At 39.4% G+C, this 19793-nt stretch overlaps 1 protein-coding gene across 1 annotated transcript in view; it reads right to left on the bottom strand.

The window, feature by feature from the left end:
• SLC5A8 (solute carrier family 5 member 8) overlaps positions 1-18997 on the bottom strand; it is a 71067-nt gene extending 52070 nt beyond the window's left edge. The window contains exons 1-5 of the mRNA XM_034987274.1: positions 17674-18997; positions 12006-12071; positions 10480-10531; positions 4492-4559; positions 3323-3477 (exon numbers count right to left, since the gene is read on the bottom strand). Coding sequence (XP_034843165.1) covers positions 3323-3477; positions 4492-4559; positions 10480-10531; positions 12006-12071; positions 17674-18024 — 692 coding nt within the window. The 5' untranslated portion in view covers positions 18025-18997. The remainder of the gene's footprint in view (positions 1-3322; positions 3478-4491; positions 4560-10479; positions 10532-12005; positions 12072-17673) is intronic.
• Between the last annotated feature and the right edge of the window lie 796 nt (positions 18998-19793).

Below are 19793 nucleotides of genomic sequence, written 5' to 3'. Positions count from 1 at the left end.
GAACTTTCTCCAGAATAGACCACATACTGGGTCACAAATCAGGTCTCAACTGATACCAAAAGATTGAGATTATTCCCTGCATATTCTCAGACCACAATGCTTTAAAACTGGAACTCAATCACAAGAAAAAATTTGGCAGAAATTCAAACACTTGGAAGCTAAAGACTACTCTGCTTAAGAATGTTTGAGTCAACCAGGAAATCAAAGAAGAACTTAAACAATTCATGGAAACCAATGAGAACAAAAACACATTGGTCCAAAACCTATGGGATACTGCAAAGGCAGGGGGGAAATACATAGCCATCCAAGCCTCACTCAAAAAAACAGAAAAATCCCAAATTCACCAACTAACTCTACACCTTAAAGAACTAGAGAAAAAGCAACAAATGATGCCTAAGCCATGCATTAGAAGAGAAATAATTAAAATTAGAGCAGAAATCAGTGAATTACAAACCAGAAACACAGTAGATCAGATCAATGAAACTAGAAGTTGGTTCTTTGGAAGAATTAATAAGATCGATAAACCACTGGCCAGACGTATCCAAAAGAAAAGAGAAAGGACCCAAATTAATAAAATTATGAATGAAAGGGGAGAGATCACAACTAACACCAGGGAAATAGAAACAATTATTAGAAATTATTATCAACAACTATATGCCAATAAACTGAGCAATCTGGATGAACTGGAGGCCTTCCTGGAAACCTATAAGCTGCCAAGACTGAAACAGGAAGAAATTGACAACCTGAATAGGCCAATAACCAGTAACGAGATTGAAGCAGTGATCAAAAACCTCCCAAAAAACAAGAGTCCAGGGCCTGATGGATTCCCTGGGGAATTCTATCAAACATTCAAAGAAGAAATAATACCTATTCTCCTGAAGCTGTTTCAAAAAATAAAAACAGAAGGAAAGCTTCCAGACTCATTCTATGAAGCCAGCATTACCTTAATCCCCAAACCAGGCAAAGACCCTATCAAAAAGGAGAATTTCAGACCGATATCCCTGATGAATATGGATTCCAAAATCCTCAACAAAATCCTAGCTAATAGGATCCAACAATACATTAAAAGGATCATCCACCACGACCAAGTGGGATTTATCCCTGGGATGCAAGGGTGGTTCAACATTCACAAATCAATCTATGTGATAGAACACATTAATAAGAGGAGAGAGAAGAACCATATGGTCCTCTCAATTGATGCAGAAAAAGCATTCAACAAAATACAACATCCTTTCCTGATTAAAACTCTCCAGAGTATAGGGATAGAGGGAACATTCCTCAAGTTCATAAAATCCATCTATGAAAAACCCACAGTGAATATCATCCTCAATGGGGAAAAGCTGAGAGCCTTTCCCTTAAGATCAGGAACACGTCAAGGATGCCCACTCTTGCCACTATTGTTCAACACAGTGTACTAGAAGTCCTAGCAAAAGCAATCAGACAACAAAAAGAAATAAAAGGTATTCAGATTGGCAAAGAAGAAGTCAAACTCTCTCTTTTCTCAGACGACATGATACTCTATGTGGAAAACCCAAAAGACTCCACCCCCAAATTATTAGAACTCATACAGCAATTCAGTAATGTGGCAGGATACAAAATCAATGCACAGAAATCAGTTGCTTTCTTATACACTAACAACGCAACTGTAGAAAGAGAAATTAGAGAAATGATTCCATTTACAATAGCACCAAAAACCATAAGATACCTCGGAATAAACCTAACCAAAGAGGTAAAGAATCTATACTCTAGGAACTACAGAACACTCATGAAAGAAATTGAAGAAGACAGAAAAAGATGGAAAAATATTCCATGCTCATGGATCGGAAGAATAAACATTGTTAAAATGTCTATGCTACCCAGAGCAATCTATACCTTCAATGCCATCCCAATCAAATTCCAATGACATTTTTCAAAGTACTGGAACAAACAATCCTAAAATTTGTATGGAATCAGAAAAGACCCCGAAACTTCTAGTTTCGTTGATCTGATCTACTGTGTTTCTGGTTTGTAATTCACTGATTTCTGCTCTAATTTTAATTATTTCTCTTCTAATGCATGGCTTAGGCATCATTTGTTGCTTTTTCTCTAGTTCTTTAAGGTGTAGAGTTAGTTGGTGAATTTGGGATTTTTCTGTTTTTTTGAGTGAGGCTTGGATGGCTATGTATTTCCCCCCTGTTGAAAAAGAAAAACAAAGCTGGGGGCATCACGTTGCCCAATTTCAAGCTATATTACAAAGCTGTGATCACCAAGACAGCATGGTACTGGCACAAAAACAGGCATATAGACCAATGGAACAGAATAGAGAACCCAGGTATGGACCCTCAACTGTATGGTCAAATAATCTTTGACAAAGCAGGAAAAAACATGCAATGGAAAAAAGACAGTCTCTTCAATAAATGGTGCTGGGAAACTTGGACAGCCACATGCAGAAAAATGAGGTGGGGGGGGAATTGGAGGGAGAGATGAACCATGAGAGACTATGGACTCTGAGAAACAAACAGGGTTTTAGAGGGGAGGGGGTATTGGTTAGCCCGGTGATGGGTATTAAGGAGGGCACGTACTGCATGGAGCACTGGGTGTTACACGAAAACAATGGATCGTGGATCACCACATCAAAAACCAATGATGATTGTATGGTGACTAACATAACATAATAAAATTAAAAAAAAATAATAAATAAAAATAAATATTCTTCTAAGTTGTGTGGTATATATGTGATAAAATATCTAGTTTCTCCACTAGTCTTTCTCTAGGAAACCTAAATAGCTGTTTAAGAAATGCTATATCATACAATATACTGACACTTGAGGCATTAGTCATAACTTTCTAGTCAATCTTCTAGAAATAATATAGAATATTATAAAATATTTATATATAATATCAATAGAAAAATTCTCTAGGCTACTTGAGACAAAGAACTGTCAAAATGACAGCATGGCCCTTTAGTGTTTTTCTCTTAAGAGGTTTCCTTATCTTATATCTCCACTATCTCTTCCCTAATTACCCTACCCCATCCTTTGACCAATTCCAGATTTTAATATCTGGAAGAAAAACACTCTTTTGCTATCAATCCTTTCTCAGGAGGAAGTTACATTCCATGTACCTAAGTAACCATCTGACTGCTTTAACCCCTTAAAGACCTGGTGGAAACCCCTCACACATTAACTTACCAGCTTCAATTTTTTGTACCACATTCTTAGCCATCTATTTGTTTTCTAATGTAAATCTACTACTTCAATAATGAGATTATTTTTACAGAAACAACAACAACAACAACAACAAAAGGAGTGATCTATTGACCAGGAGATAAATAGCAACTTACTTCCAGAAGTTTAATCTTCCACCCTTATAGCAATCATTTAGAATAGTGCTGATCCCACCTTGAATCACTGTAGCCTGTATAATTACAGATGCAAATCCAGCCACCATGATCCCAACTTGAAAAACATCTGTCCAGATAACAGCTTTAAGACCACCCTTTGAGGAAAAAGTATATTAGGATTAATGCTCTTATCAGACATTATTAATCATCTACATGGTTATATACTATGCTGGACAAAAGTAATGAAAACATAGATCTTGGCTAAGGAATAGACTCAAGGTGGTAGATAGTAAGGTTGGTAGAACCTTCAAGAAAAGGTGTGATTTAAGCCAAGCCTCCAGACAGAAGTAGAGGCAAAGATGGAAGGTCATCCCAGAAGAAAAAACAGCATGGACAAAAGCATAAAGAAGTCAAAGTCCATGACATGTTGAGTGTGGCCAGATATACCTTTTGGAGCAAAATGAAATGGTAGAGGGAGATTGCTGGGAAGAAAATTCAGAGTAAAATTGCAAAAGGCAAAATAATCATAGATTTTATCCTATTGGCAGGGCTGCTATTCAATCAAGTATGCACATAGAAGGTCATACCAGTTGTTGAAATACTAAAATTGTTTTGTACTAGCCACTGCCAAAAACTTCCCAAGTGTCTCCCTCCAGGTCCTATGTCCTTGGCTGAACCATCCCCTCCCTGAGATCCCCATCTTCTAAAAAATCCACTAAAGTCTTAAGACCTAGTATGTCCCATATGCCGTAAGAGTTGTACAACTGCTAGGGACTAGCATCCATAATAATATCATTGTCCATAGTATCTGGTTGTTACATATTTTGACTGTGATTCCTGCTTATAGGCAATGGGAAGTTAGGCTTCTAAGCTGAGGAATAATATGAATGCAAATATAATAATTTAGCAATAGTAAGGATTAATTAGGAGACAACACTGAGGACCACTGCAATGGTTCATGTAAAAGAAAAAAGTTTCAGTTATGATCAATGTTCTATAAAGAATCAAATTTTTCCCTAGACGGAATATTTCTTATAAAAAGTTACACTGTGGGAGGTAGGAGTAGGGGAGGACATATGAAAAACCTAGTCTGCAGAACACAACTATTGGAATTTTCAACTTTGGAAAACAGTTGGTAGAGTAAAGAAGAGATAATGTTCTTGACATACCAGTGTGCAGTAGAATGTACAGACCACCCCTGTTGCCACTACTGCGCCCCATAGATCAAATCCTGTGACTGTAAAAAGAAAAAAAGAAAAGAAAATGTCTGCATAACTGCGAAACATGTACAATAAAAATATTTCTCAAAAAATCATCAGTAGGAAGCTATATCATTTATGGGGCACTATCTTTCTACATACCTCTCTACTCTTGCCTAGAACTAGGTCCAAATCTCATAAAATGCCCCCAAACAAATTTACTCAATAAGTTAAATGGAACTGGTTTCTACCCTCAGAGAGCATACCTAGATCCAACATTGACTAAATTAAATACATGGAAAAGCATTTATATTGTAATGAAGCTAAGAAACAACTTGATACTATGAGGTAGTTATCCAGACTGAATGGGGTCACAGAGTATGTGTCATCATGGTTCAAATAAACACACTATTCTACCAGTGCTTGAAAGACAAGTTATGCATGTAACTAAGATGAGACCAAGAAAGAGAAAAGTTGTATAATTTGCTACCATTTATCTAAGAAGCGGAGGGGCATATTATATTGTTTTTAAATGGAAGGATAACAACTCTACCCACATATGTGATAATCTATATAAAATGGACCAATTCCTTGAAAGACAAAATAGGCCAAGACATTCATGCAAAAAGAAATAGATTATCTAAATAGGCCTATATCTATTAAAGAAATTGAATCAATAATTAAAAACCTTCCAAAACAGAAAGCTCTAGGCCCAGATGGGTTGACTGGTAATTTCTACCAACTTAAGGAAAAATTATACCAATTCTCTGCAATCTCTTTCAGAGAATACAAGCAGAGGGAATACTGCCCAACTCATTCTATGAAGCCAGAATTGCTCTAATACCAAAACCAGATAAAGACATTACAAGAAAACTACAAACAAATATTTCTCATGAACACAACTGCAAAAATCCTCAACAAATTGAAGATTAGCAAATTGAATCCAAAAGAGTATAAAATGAATTATACACCGTGACCAAGAGGGATTTATCCCGGGTATGCAAGGCTGGTTCAAAATTTAAAAATCAATTAATGGAATCTATCATATTAACACACTAAAAAAGAAATATCACATGATCATATCAAAAGATGCAGAAAAAGCATTTGACAAAAGGCAACATCCATTCATCATAAAAACTTTCAGTAAACTAGGAATAGAGGGGAACTTTCTCAACTTGATAGACTGTCTACAAAATTCCTACAGCTAACATCCTACTTAAGACTGAGAGACTCAAAGCTTTCCCACTGAGATCAGGTCCAAGACAAGGATGTTCCCTCTCACTGCTCCTTCTTAACATTGTACTGGAAGTCTTTGTTAATGCTATAAGGCAAGAAAGGAAATAAAAGGTATACAGATTGGGAAAGAAGAAATAAAATTCTCTTTTGTTGATAGATGACATGATCACTGATGTAAAAAAAAAAAACTGGAACTAGTAAGTGATTAGAGCAAGGTTGTAGGATACAAGGTTAATGTACAAAAGTCCATTGTTTTCCTATAAAATAAACTAGCCCCAAATGTGAGTGACATAATTGGTAACTTTAAGATGTACCTTGATTCAAAGCCAGGGCAGAAGCACAACTGGAGTAACTTGGACATGCATACATTGTGGAGTAGGCATGTAAAATGGTACAACCATTTAGAAAAATTATTTTCCAGTCTCTCTTAAATTTTGTACCTGCATCTGCCCTGTACTGGGCTATAATAGGTGTTATGTTTAACTACACTGCTTCCAGGTATTCACCCAATAGAGATAAAAATATGTGTCAAAAGCAAATCCTCAGATACATGCTATCAGGATCTACAGGATGATTAAACTTGGTCTTGGTATTGACGAAGATGACACTACTGCTCATGATAACAATGTTGTCATAGCCAAAGAGATGCTGTTCCTCAAAGGGGATGACAACACATCGTGCATGGAAGAAGTAGACTAAGTGCTGTCCCAAGAATTATTTGTACATGTATTCAATACTTTATCTTTATTCCCTCTGGTAATATATTTTCAAGAATGTTTTTCTTTGGGCGCCTGGGTGGGTCAGTTGGTTAAGCGACTGCCTTTGGCTCAGGTCATGATCCTGGAGTCCCTGGATCGAGTCCCGCATCGGGCTCCCTGCTGGGCAGGGAGTCTGCTTCTCCCTCTGACCCTCCCCCCTCTCATGTGCTCTCTCTCATTCTCTCTCTCTGAAATAAATAAATAAAATCTTTAAAAAAAAAAAGAATGTTTTTCTTTGTTTTTGTTAACATTTTTAAAAATCTATATGATGTGACAAGAACTATTTAAGGAGAAGATAAGATTTCTTTCTGAGTGTGATGCTGTGGTATTTAGGAACTAAAGCCCAGCTAGTTTTTTGTTCCTAGTTCCACATTGGCTTATTTTAACGGAAGGAGATAACATTTGTTGTGAGATGTATGTAACCTAATGTTAACTGTGTGGTCTAAAGTGTTTAGCAATCAAACAGATTTCTTAGTAAGACCAAATTTTTTTGTCAGTGAAGTGTTCTGAGCTATACCTTGATGTTTAGAAGAAAAGTATTGATTAAAACAATTTTCACCTTCTAGGATCTACTTTTTAAGTCTTCTATCCCCTGTAGTTATCAACTGCATGTACCAGGCATCTAGAAACTAGTATGTTAAACTGAACCAACTTCATGGGAATAACTATCTATAGGACTTGTTTTCCAAAGAAGAGCATTGTTTAGAGTAGCAAAATTGTAAGCCTATTTAGGTGTGTTGTAAAGCTGTTCAAAAAGTAACTCAGCAAGTTTTGTGAGTGGAAATGTAGTGTTCAAGTCACATTCTGCTTTAAAAGGTTGTAAGAAATGCAAATGAATTAAAAAAAAAAAAAGCAAAGCAAGACAAAACAAAACCTGTACAAGAATGATCTTAGTAGTCTTAATTCATAATTGCCTAAAACTGGAAACAACCCAATGTTGTTGATGGATAAACAGATGTAGAGATACAGATGATGAAATATTAGCAATAAACAGGAATGAACTACTGAAACATGTAACAACATGAATGAATCTCAGAAACATTTTGTTGAGCAAAATAAACCAGTTACAAAAAAGGCACTGTTTGATTCCATTTATATAAAATCTAACAGGGAAAACTAATCTATGGTGATAAAAATCAGAAAGTGGCAGCTTGGGTTGGCAGGGGGGTTTATTACAAAGAAGCATAAGAAAATCTCCTAGGATTAGATGGTGAAAATAGTCTGGGGGCGCCTGGGTGGCTCAGTCGGTTAAGCGGCTGCCTTCGGCCCGGGTCATGATCCCAGGGTCCTGGGATCGAGCCCCTCGTCGGGCTCCCTGCTCAGTGGGGAGTCTGCTTCTCCCTCTCCCTCTGCCTGCCTCTCTGCCTGCTTGTGCTTTCTCTCTATCTCTCTGTCAAATAAATAAATAAATAAATAAAATCTTTAAAAAAAAAAAAAGAAAATAGTCTGTATCTTGAGTTGTGTGGTGGTCACACAACTATGTACAATTGTTAAAATTCATCCAACTGTACACTTAATTTCTGTACATTTTATTATGTATAAGCTGTATTTCAACGAAAAAGGGTTTTTAATTTTAAAAAGCAAAAGGGGTGCCTGGATGGCTCAGTTAGTTAAGTATCTGACTCTTTATCTCAGCTCAGGTCTTGATCTCAGGGTTGTGAGTTTAAGCCCTGCACTGGGCTCTATTCTAGGTGTAGAGCAAAAAAAAAAAAAAAAAAGTTTTAAAAGCAAGAAAGAGAAATTTAAGAGACAAATCGACTAATTGCAATTACATAAACTTATTTGAATCCTAATTCTAACAAACACTGAAAAAAATCAAGGAAATCTAAACACTGACTTCATATTGATATTTTTTAAAATAATGTTAATATTTTAGATATGAATATAGTATAATTGTGTTTACAAAACACATCCTGGTACAACCTTCCAGTTATAAAATACATAAGTCATGGAGATGTAATGTACAGCATGGTGACTATAATTAATAATCCTGTATTGCATGTTTATTGAAAGTTGCCAAGAGAGTAAATATTGAAAGCTTTCATCACAAGAAAAAGAACTTTTGTAACTATGTATGGAGATAGATGTTAACTAGACATAGTGGTGGTCATTTTGCAATATATGCAAATCTTGAATCATTATAATAGAATACAATGTTATATGTCAATTATACCTCAGTGAAAAAATTAGCTTATTTTTTAAAAGACATTGAATTCAGATGAAATGATGAAAATACTTCAGATTTACAGCAAAATAATCTAGTGAGGGAAACAGAATGAACTGAACCAAGAGTTGATAATTTTTAGCATAGAGTTAAGGGTACATTAGAGTTCAAAATACTGTTCTCTTTTTTTACTAGCATATGTTTGAAGTTTTCTATATATTTATTTTTTTTAATTTTATTTTTTTATAATTTTTTTTAAGATTTTATTTTTTATTTATTTATTTGACAGAGAGAGAGAGACAGCGAGAGAGGGAACACAAGCAGGGGGAGTGGGAGAGGGAGAAGCAGGCTTCCCGCGGAGCAGGGAGCCCGATGTGGGGCTCGATCCCAGGTTCCTGGGATCATGACCTGAGCTGAAGGCAGACGTTTAACGACTGAGCCACCCAGGCGCCCCTCTCTGTATTTTTTTAAAAAGGTAAAAGGAAAACGATTGGACCTAGAGAACGTTAAGATCCATTTCAGTTAAACAAGTTTCTGTGGAGCATCTGTTGCACACCAAGTACTATATTTATCCTTGGTCACAGTAAAATACGCAGTTGATATTCAAGTGGTCAAAATGCAGCAGCCTCTTGGGTCCTAATTTCTAGGGAATAGTCCAATAAACTGATAAGAGCAGAGTCCTCGAGTTCTTCATAGATAGAAGGCAGTACTCTCTTACTGCCAGAACTGTACTTTAAAACCCTAAAGCCACAACTTTAATTACACTTACATTATACTTACAGCCAATAGGTAACTTATGAAGTTTATAGCTCAGCTCTTTATACACAAAATGACCCATTCATGATGTTGGTAATATTGACATGGAACATGCCTGACATTCAGAATTCAAGAGCATGTTATATAATGTTATATAATAATATCGTTTGTAACGATACTATTGTACTTTATAAACTTAGGTAATAATTACTATCTATTTACCATGAAAGCAGGAAATTAGAGTGTGGGTTTAGCAGGGCTTTTCAATTTTATATGAACTCCAGGAACTACATCACATTTTTCCCATCAGAGTTCACTTGTACATTTCATAAGGAAGCTTTAGAGATAAACTCACATCTAATTGATAAGAATTCAAAGGATATGGGGTTTTCCCAAAGCCTTTTGAGGATATGACTAAAATGCACTTTTGCTGAAGTAAACTATTCCAGTTTCATGGCTTTTATCTGCTCAAAACCAAAGAGTATAGGAGTATGTCAATCACACCATCTTCATATATTTGTTTAAAAGGACACCATAGCCATCTTTCATCTTGTCGCTAGGAGCAAGATGATATTTCAAATTGCACAGATCTCCTTCTCTTGCATTTTGGACCACATTAGAAATGGAAATAAGAAAAGCTCTCTCCTTGCCATATTTTACAATGGAACTGAGCTGAGTAACACAGAAGCCTCTTGACTATGGGCTCCAGATTACAGCCGCCAAGGAAGAAAGTAACAGCCATTCATGTTTGAGGTGATAGACCATAGGGGCTGTTCATTCTGAACTAATGGAGCATGGCGGGTTGGCACTTCAGAGATTCACTCCTCAGCGAGGTCTGCCCTTCTATTAATCATAGATCTTTTGGAGCTATCGATCCAGGAATGCAAAGAAGCTGCTAAACACTAAGCCCATCTTGTTCCCCTCAAGTTGATGCAGGTTCCTGGAAACATCCCTTCGTTTCCCCATCTCCCCAAAGAGGGAATAAGGTCTATTAAAAGTGATCCCCAAAATGTGAGTGACATAATTAGTAACTCTAAAATGTACCTTGATTCAAAGCCAGGGCAGGGGCATAAATAACAATTCCAGTATACAGAATCTATGGGAAAAAAGAAACCAAATAAACTGTATGAATTATAAAATAAATTATCAATTTTTTCTATAAACTCAACAATGAATTAAAACAGTAGTTTCAATATACTTAATGAAATATGTTTGTAACTTGAAAATGTTATTTAAGTAAAGTTGATTCTCCTTTTCTGTTTGTGGTGTGGTCATAGGTTACAAAAATCTTTTATGACCAATTTTGTTAAAATTATGGACTTTTCACACAGTGCTTAATGCAGATAGTCACTGATCTATCACCTCAAACTTGAAATCAATTCTCCTCAATCTAAACAATTAGAATGAAAGAAAGAATACAAATTTAAAAGGAGATGGTCCCTCATTCATACACTTTCAAACTATTATTAATCACTGCATAATTAACTGGGAAAACTGAAAATTTTAGAAACTGGTTTTAAAACGTTTGCATGCTCATTTATTAAACAAAAGTATAAATTTGCACTAAAAAAATCCTGAAAGCCAACAAAAACTGTATTCCATCTTTTGTATATGTTATTTTTCACTCATACACCTAACAAATATTTATTAATCCAGGGTACAACAGTATGAAAAATATGGTCTTTTTTCTCAGAACATCATTTTTACTGCATTTGATCTTTCAAATATATCATATATATTCTATGTGATTTGTTCTATAAAAATGTATTATGATTCTATGATTTTATGTTTATTCTATAAAAACATATTATGAAAAAAGCCATATTATATAGTATTTGAATGTCTGATTATATTACATGGGTAGATCAATGGAAGTAAGTCCTTCAAGTGGGAGATGCTTTCCTCTTTTTTGCAAGAATGAACCAGCTTTCCACAGTCATCATCCTGACCAAGTTGAAGATTTGAAAACATGGCCATGTACCATCTTCCTAACACTTGTTCCCCACTTCCCATTTCTGTAGGCATTTCTAAAAATGATCCAAAGAGGGTCTGAACAGTTGATAAATGCAAGCTACGAGGTTCAGTTCTTTGGCAGGATCTTTACCAAACCCCAAAGGGCTCCTTCCTTTTACATTGGAAGTGTTAATGACCAATTTAAGTTATGCAATTTACAGAGACATAAAATGGAGTCAAGTTAAATAATTTACAAAGGTACTCTGTTACGCTTTTGCAAATGCTTAGGTAGCTTGCCATTGGAGAAGAGAATTACAAATAGGGATGAGAATGAAAACTCCTTCCTGGACCTCCATTATCAAACCCATCCCTAAAGCACTCAGCTGCCAAGAGGAAGATCAATGTAAATGAAGTGACAACCATCATGACAAGCCTCCAGCAACCTGAATGAAGAACGGAAAATAATGACAAGGGCTTTCCCTTTTTGGTTTCCTCCTATTTTCAACACCTCTTTTTTTTATCTTTTATGCATTTACCAAATAAGCTTAGCCCAGATGCCTTAGCTGAAAACATTCTAGACAACAAAAGGTAAAGCAAATTAATGGAGAGTGACTTACTGTTTGAACAATGAAGAGGACTGTTCCACAGAGACGGACACCTTTGTTAAATCGGAGCTCTAAATACTGTTTCCAAAAAAGGAAGAAATGGTTACTATGTGAAAACTTTATACACTTTTCAAAAATCAGCTGCTTAACAAGTAAAGGGGTTAGAAATTTAAAGGAAATTCAGTCATCAAAAAGAATGAAATCTTGCCGTTTGCAACGACATGGATGTAACTAGAGGGTATTTGCTAAGTGAAATAAGTCAGTCAGAGAAAAACAAATACCATATAATTTCACTCATGTGGAATTTAAGAAACAAAACAGATGAACATAGGGGAAGGGAAGAAAAAATAAAATAAGATAAAAACAGAAAGGGAGGCAAACCATAAGAGACTCTTAACTACAGGAAATAAACTGAGGGTTGCTGGAGGAGAGGTGGGTGGGGGGATGGGGTAACTGGGTGATGGGCATTAAGGAGGGCACTTGAAGTAATGAGAAGTTATATGCAGCTGGTGAATCACTAAATTATACCTCTGAAATTAATAATACACTCACTATATGTTAACTAAATTGATTTAAATTTAAAAAAGAAATTTAAAGCAATTTCATAAATGTTTGTATTCTGTATTCCCACGTTGCAACTATTTTTCTTTACATAAAGCAAAATTACTCTTGCTTTAAAGTACAGTTCATTGGGTTTTAACACATACAGGACAGTTCCAAAACCCTCAGAGAACTCTGTTACGTTGTTCCTTTGTGGTCAAACTCTCCCCCAACCCCTAAACCTTGGCAATCATTGATCAACTGTTCTCCATCCCTAGTTTTGGCTTTTGCAGAATATCATCTAAATGGATTATATTCTGCAATTTTAAAATGAGCAAAGTGCTGTTCTCCCCTTTCTCTTGGCATCTACTTCAGACATTTCCCTGATTCACTTGGGGATCAGCCCTTTCCCACTGAAGGCAATTGTGATAGAATTGTCTATCAAGGTGCCCTGCCTCTTTTGACTAGGGGGTGGTCACCTGACCCAGCTCAGCCAATCAGCTCCTCTCTCCAATGGATATTTGGATCTTGGAGGTATAATATAAAGGCAGAAAATGATTGGAGCAGAAGCAGACTGATCTGACAGTGGCCTGAAGAGGCTTCCCTGGCTTCTGTCCTTTTCACAGCCTATTTGTTCAGCTCTTCACTCTGTTCTATGGGTTACCCATATATCCTCCCAAATAAATGATTTTTTACGTAAATCGGCCTAAGTCAGTTTCTGTTCAGATCCAAAACCCTGCCAATTTTTCCTACTCTCCTTGGCATCTGCTGTATCTTAAAATATAGTCGACCCATCTCCTATATTATATGTCATAATATAGAGTTAGAATCATAGAATTTTAGAGCTGGAAGGAAGCTGGGGTCTCAAACATTCTTTAACTTGAGTATTATTACTCACGTAGGGAGAATTTTAAAGCTGAAAACAGTCTTTATACCAGAAAAAAAAAGAGGAAAAACTGACATTAAGTAATAATCTGGGGAAATGACACTAGATATTTTTGCTCCAAAATCACAGGTAACAGTTATAGAGTACTTGCTGTGTACACTGTCCCCCCAACAACTCCCTGAGGCCAGTACCACCTGTTACGGGGGAGGGCACCGGGGCTCAGAGAGAACACCAAAGCTGCAACCTAATAGCTCTCAGAGCCACAATGCAAGTCTAGGACCATTTAATGCCCAAATCTGGGCAGGGAACAACTACATTATTCCACATAAATAAGTAAGCTAACTGACCATGGCTTTGAGTGAGTAGGTGGCACTGATATATAGTAACACCTTCTGAAACAAATGAAACGTAAAAAATATGCAGCACAGTATAGTTTTGGGGAGGAGTTCCAGCCCTCAACCCAGTCCTACTTGTAACTGCACAAGCTTGGGGCAGTCACTGAAGATCTTAGGCTCCTCCTCTTAAAAATGAGGATCACAGCATTAACTCTTTCCCCTCTTACTTTGCAGGGGTTTGGAGACTACTGAATGATATAAATGGATGGGGAAATATTATAAACTGTTATTCAAAACTAAGACATTAAGAAGGTGGTATTCAAATCCACATATAAGTATAATTCACAATTATAAGCATACATATATAGGGCTCCTGGGTAGCTCAGCTGGTTAAGCGACTGCCTTCGGCTCAGGTCATGATCCTGGGGCCCTGGGATCGAGTCCCACATCGGGCTTGCTCTGTGGGGAGCCTGCTTCTCCCTCTCCCTCTGCCTGCCCCTCTCCCTGCTTGTGCTCTCTCTCTGTCAAATAAATAAATAAAATCTTTTAAAAAAATAAGCATACATATATATTCATAAATATATATGAATAATATATATAGAAATAAATATAATCCACAAATATATATATAAACATATATATTTATATACACACGCGCACACACACACACACACATATTCTGGACAACTCAGTTCCAATACACAGATTACATAGATCCAGAAAGATCCCGAAAAAGTGGGGAATGAAACTGGATTCCTGCATTATACTTCTTATCTGTGGGTCTGGAAGTGGCTAAACACGTATCAGGCCTATACTTTGAAGGCAGGGATAAATAGATAATAAAAATGCTTCTGAACAGTCAATTCTAGCTTAAGAAATGTAAGTAGGAAGAGATTTCATATTTGAGCAAGAATGCCAGGGTATCACTCAATGCTGGACTTCTTATTCTGTGTAGATGTTTCCACCTCTCAGCATAAAACAAAAATTGCTCACAAGAAAGTGTTTGCTATGGCCAATTGTCAGGGACAAAGCATGTTATCTAACTTCCCTGACCCCCCACTGCTGGGCATCCACCAGTCATGGACACCCCCAGCATGCCCACAACTCTAGGTGTTTTGTTCTACTTCTCTTGTTCTCTCTGCACTCTTCTAAGCCCCGCCCGAGGATATAACAGACTTACCAGAGCCTTCAGAAGCAGCCAGTAGGCACCACTGCCTAGCCTCCAGGCATGTGTCTACTTTGCCTCATACTCTCTTATGTAGCTTAACTTTGTCTGCAACATGGGGCTCTCATAGTACCTCCCTTATAAGGATTGTTTTGAGTATTGAGACAGATAATGTGTGTATGTAAAACATGCAGCCCAGCACCACACATGTATTAAGCATTCGGTAAAAGTTAACTTTTTGCCATTTTTAGCTGGAACCCTGCTAACAGCCTCCACCGCGGGAAACGTGTGGGAAATCTGTTTCTGGTTGAGTTAATGTTGCTGCCCCCAAGGAGGAATGGGTCAGTGCTTATTAAGAGGAGCATTCCTCTCTGGGGACTGAAGTCTTCTTGCCAGGTTCTTGAAACCCTTTCTGAGTTCTGGAATTGGTTAACTACAGATCAGAGCTCACGGACTCAAACTGCCTAAGGGCTCATCAGGGAACATACACCAGTGGATCAGCCAGGTGTTCACATATTAAAATGTTGGAATATTCCTCATATTCGCTAAGAAATATGTCCTCTCACATCTCTCTCAAAACCAAGTACTCCCTTCACCCCTGTCCATTTTCTCTTTTGCATTTTTGAGGAAGACAAAAATGCAGATAAAGATTTCTCTATCATAAGAAAGTAACCATGCACCTACAATGATGAGGCCTCAATATAGAAATTAACAGGGGGTGAGAGCAACGGCCTTATAACTGGAGTTCCTGCATCACAGGGAATGTGAGCCCCGTGTCACCAGTCTTATAAATTTTTGTTGTTGGGGGCGCCTGGGTGGCTCAGTCGTTAAGCGTCTGTCTTCGGCTCAGTTCATGATCCCAGGGTCCTGGGATCGAGCCCCACATCGGGCTCCCTGCTCAGCGGGAAGCCTGCTTCTCCCACTCCTGCTCCCCCTGCTTGTGTTCCTGCTGTCGCTATCTCTCTCTGTCAAATAAATAAATTAAAAAAAATTGTTGTTGTTGTTTCTTTTTAAGATTTTATTTATTTTTTTGACAGATAGAGAGTGAGAGAGCACAAGCAGAGAGAGCAGCAGAGGGAGAGGGAGAAGCAGGCTCCCTGCTCATCAGGGAGCCTGACATGGAGCTCAATCCCAGGATCCTGGGATCATGTCCTGAGACGAAGGCAGATGCTTAACTGCTTAACCGACTGAGCCACCCAGGCACCCCCAGGCTTCTAAATTTTCAAAAGAAGCTAGAATCTGGAATTTTATTTGACTTCTCAACATCATAAATGCTAAATTATTTTTCTTTCAAAACACCATAAGGGTAAAAAAAAAAAAAAGACAGAAAACAGAGTTTGGTCTGGGACAGCCAGTTTGTTACCTTTCAGCAAAACAGAGAATTTCCATCCTGCTCACTTCTGGGATGATGACTGAACTCTCCCAAACACAATGGCCAGAGTGAGTGGAAGGCACAGCTGCCCCAGGGGTGCCTCGCCCTGGGTGGCGTCACTATAGCCCAGGCGTTTGTCACAAACACTTGAGCCATTGAGGCCCTGTAGCGGCACTAGTTGAACCAGCCTCACTAGGAAGCCACCTTTCCAATGGCTCTGGAGTAGAGCACACAGTACCTAAACTCAAGGACTGAGGTGGTTGCTGAGAATGAGTATCAGCACCCTCTGAATCATGCCCTGTGAGAGAGGAAACTTTGCCAGGTTTGTCCATGTTGCTCATGGGTTAGTACCTGGGGAAAGGAGACCAGTGAGGGCACTGAACAGGCCCCCCACTCCCCTGAGCTTTTATTCCCCCATCCCCACCCTGCACTCCCATTCAACAGCTCTTTAACCTAAACCAAACATTCCCCATCTTTGCAAAGCCCTTTCCTGCAGACAACTGAAGAAAATCTATAACCAGTGGAGCTATGCAATAGGAAAGATCATTTTCCTTAATCATCTTTCCACATACAGAGAAGGTAGGCCTGTTTAAGAACCTTGCAGCCAAATCTTCCTAGTGACCCCAAACAAACCACCTCTGCCACTATCACCACAAATCCTTAGGGTCAGCGTCTATCCGGCACTCACCCTGCTCCAGACACTATTCTGAATGCTACACTTGAATCATCTCATTTAATCCTCCCAACAACTGGATGAGGTAGTTGATATCATTTTCATTTTGAGATGAAAAAACAGGCACAAAGGTTAACTGAATCACCCAAGGTTACCCAGCTAGTAAATGGTAGAATCTGGTCTCAAATGCAGGGACTGAGACTAGAGTTACAGTACCTCAACCATTTGGGAATCTGCCTCTCCAGGGAATGTGTGTGTGTGTGTGGAGGCACGGAGGGGAGAGTGCAAATTCTTCTCCAACTATCCTGGAAAAGTGAATGGTGCCTGGGGACCTGGGACAGGGGATTCCTTTCAAGGAGGAGGGGCTGAGACTCGAACAACTTGCCCTCCCCCAGATAAGAAGTATTAAAATCTTTCCCTTTGACTCCAAATCAAAGATATTAAAGGAGAAAGGGCCTTTGTGAGCACTAGTCCAAATCATTCCGTTTACTTTGGAAGCCTCTCTTTTTCACTGAGCTCGTGAGAGTAAGCCCCAAGATTCTGTCGCCTTCACCAGACACCTCTCCCCAAAAGGGGGGTGGGGCAGGGGAGGTGATGGACATGGACAGGGAGAGATTTCAACGTGGGGGTGAGTCTGCCCCCAGGAAAATCCCTCCAAGATCCTGAAAAGCTCTGTCCCTTCCACCCCCACCCCACCCCCGCCCTTTACCTCGTAGGTGCTGGTAATTCCCAGTTTGTAGAACACGGGGAGGAACACCTCCGCGCTGATGGTCACCACAAAGAAGTAGGTGATGGCAAAGATGCTGAATATGGCCCCAAAACGGTAGACCTCCGAGGGGGTGCCCAGGACGGTGACGGCCGACATGAAGCTGGCGGTGAGGGACAGGGCCACGGGCACGGCAGTCATTCTGCGGCCGCCCATCAAGAAGTCCTTGGAGGTCTGCTGGCCACCCCCCGCGAAGGCGTAGTAGATGCCGATGGCAGCTGAGATGAGCAGCATCCCCGCGAACACCACGTAGTCCCACACCACGAAGGTGCCGATGCCCCGCGTCGCGTCCATGGTCGCTCGGTCTCCTGGGCCCTGCGTACAAACTGTGGCCCCGCGACGCTCTGCCGGAGCCCGAGCTTTACCTCTGCGGCTCCGCGCTCTGTTCTTATTCCCGGCGCCGCTGGCGCGGCGGGCGTGGCGCCCGCGGGGATCGGAGGCGTCCTCCAGTTATCCGTCCCCCCACCCGCCTCGAGCAGCCCCGAGCGGCTCCGCGAAGGTGGGAAGGCGGGAAGGCGCGGTCAGTGGCCTCTGCGCCCACCGCAGCCAGCCCAGCTGCTCTAACTGGGACTTCGGGGAGCACCTCCCCCCCTCACCTGGTGCCGGACTCGGGATGGCCGGGATCGCGGAGCGCCGCGGACACCTGGGAGAACTGGAGCCTCCAGCTGCGTCCTGCCGCGAATCCGCAAGGAGCTCTCCGCCTAAAGATTACCAACTGGCACCTGCGGGGACGCACCATTTAAATAAGCAGGCGACCTATGGGGGAGTGTGGGTCGAAGGGTAATTGTCACGCCTGTACTTTCAGCTTTCCAGTTCAACAGTCCGGGTCCTTAGGAGAAGATACACCTAGAGTTTTTAGATTGCCTTATTTGATAAATTAATGGGCGATTCTGGTGACAGTGTGCAGTGAGTTGATTCCAGTCCTTAGGCAGGTAAGCAATTACAAAGGAGAGGAAGAAATCTGTGCTATTGGGGACTGCCTTTTCATTCAATAAACATTTCTGATCCCCAACAGTCTCTCCTAAACATGACAGTTTCTGTAGTATTAATAAAATACCTACTATTAAGGAGTCTTATCATGTGACATAGAACATGCTTGGCACCTTGCACATTAACTAGTGGGATTCTCCCAATTACCCTTGAAGTAGGAGTCATCTCTATTTTTCAAATGAGGGAACTGGCATAGGAAGATGAAAACACTTGCCCAAGGAAATGGTGGCAATTAAGATTTTTATTCCAGGTCTGATCTCAGAATTTGTTCTTCGAATCACGTATTTTGTAGAGTTCAAATGTAGATAGAGGTTAAATGTAGGCATAAATATGTACACTTAAATGAAGACACTTGAAAGCATATGGAAAACAAGATCATTTCCAATCCCCAGGACATATTTTAAGTGGCTTGTCTTGAAATATTACTAACAATACATGAGTTCAGCCTTGCAAAGCAATGTGACTCCCAGGTTTTTCCTGTAAAATAGACCCTCCAGTTAAAAGTACCCTGGCATAGGTCTATTTCAGGCCACCCTTGTTCATTGTCATACATCTTCATAATTTATGAGGTGATCCTTGGTAAACAATCCACAGAACGCATTTAGCCCAACCCAGTATGTGAAGGAAGAAAGCTATCTCAGATTTTATTTTTTGTGAGCTGGCATTATTTGTATAACATTTTCATGGGGAACTAAAGAAGAAAATAGAAGCTAAATACAAGCAATTCAATCCTTTAAACAAATATGTGGCTTGGAATTAAGTCCCAGCTGTGTAAAATTTACTATCTTTGCACTTATGACTCTCTTGGACAGAGACAGCATTTCCTCCTGTTCTCACTGCCTGGCACTCAAACTCATCAGGAAACAGCATCTCCTAATCCCACCTGCTTTACAACCAGCTGTACTCTCTCACCTACCTTAGTCCTCTTAGCATGTTTATACTCATCTGTTGGCCTTCATGGTGGTACAGTATTGCAGTTGTTTTGATCAAGGCTCTTAATGCAGGAGTTATCTCATGATTTCCATGAGTCCAAAAGCAGCAAATGGAAAGCCATTCTACGTGCCTGCTTCATT

The sequence above is a fragment of the Mirounga leonina genome, unplaced genomic scaffold, assembly GCF_011800145.1.
Source record: "Mirounga leonina isolate KUSES-001 unplaced genomic scaffold, KU_Mleo_1.0 Mir_418, whole genome shotgun sequence".
NCBI classification, from domain to species: Eukaryota; Metazoa; Chordata; class Mammalia; order Carnivora; family Phocidae; genus Mirounga; species Mirounga leonina.
The sequence above is the reverse complement of the archived record's forward strand: the minus strand, read 5'-3'. Positions and strand labels throughout refer to the sequence as shown.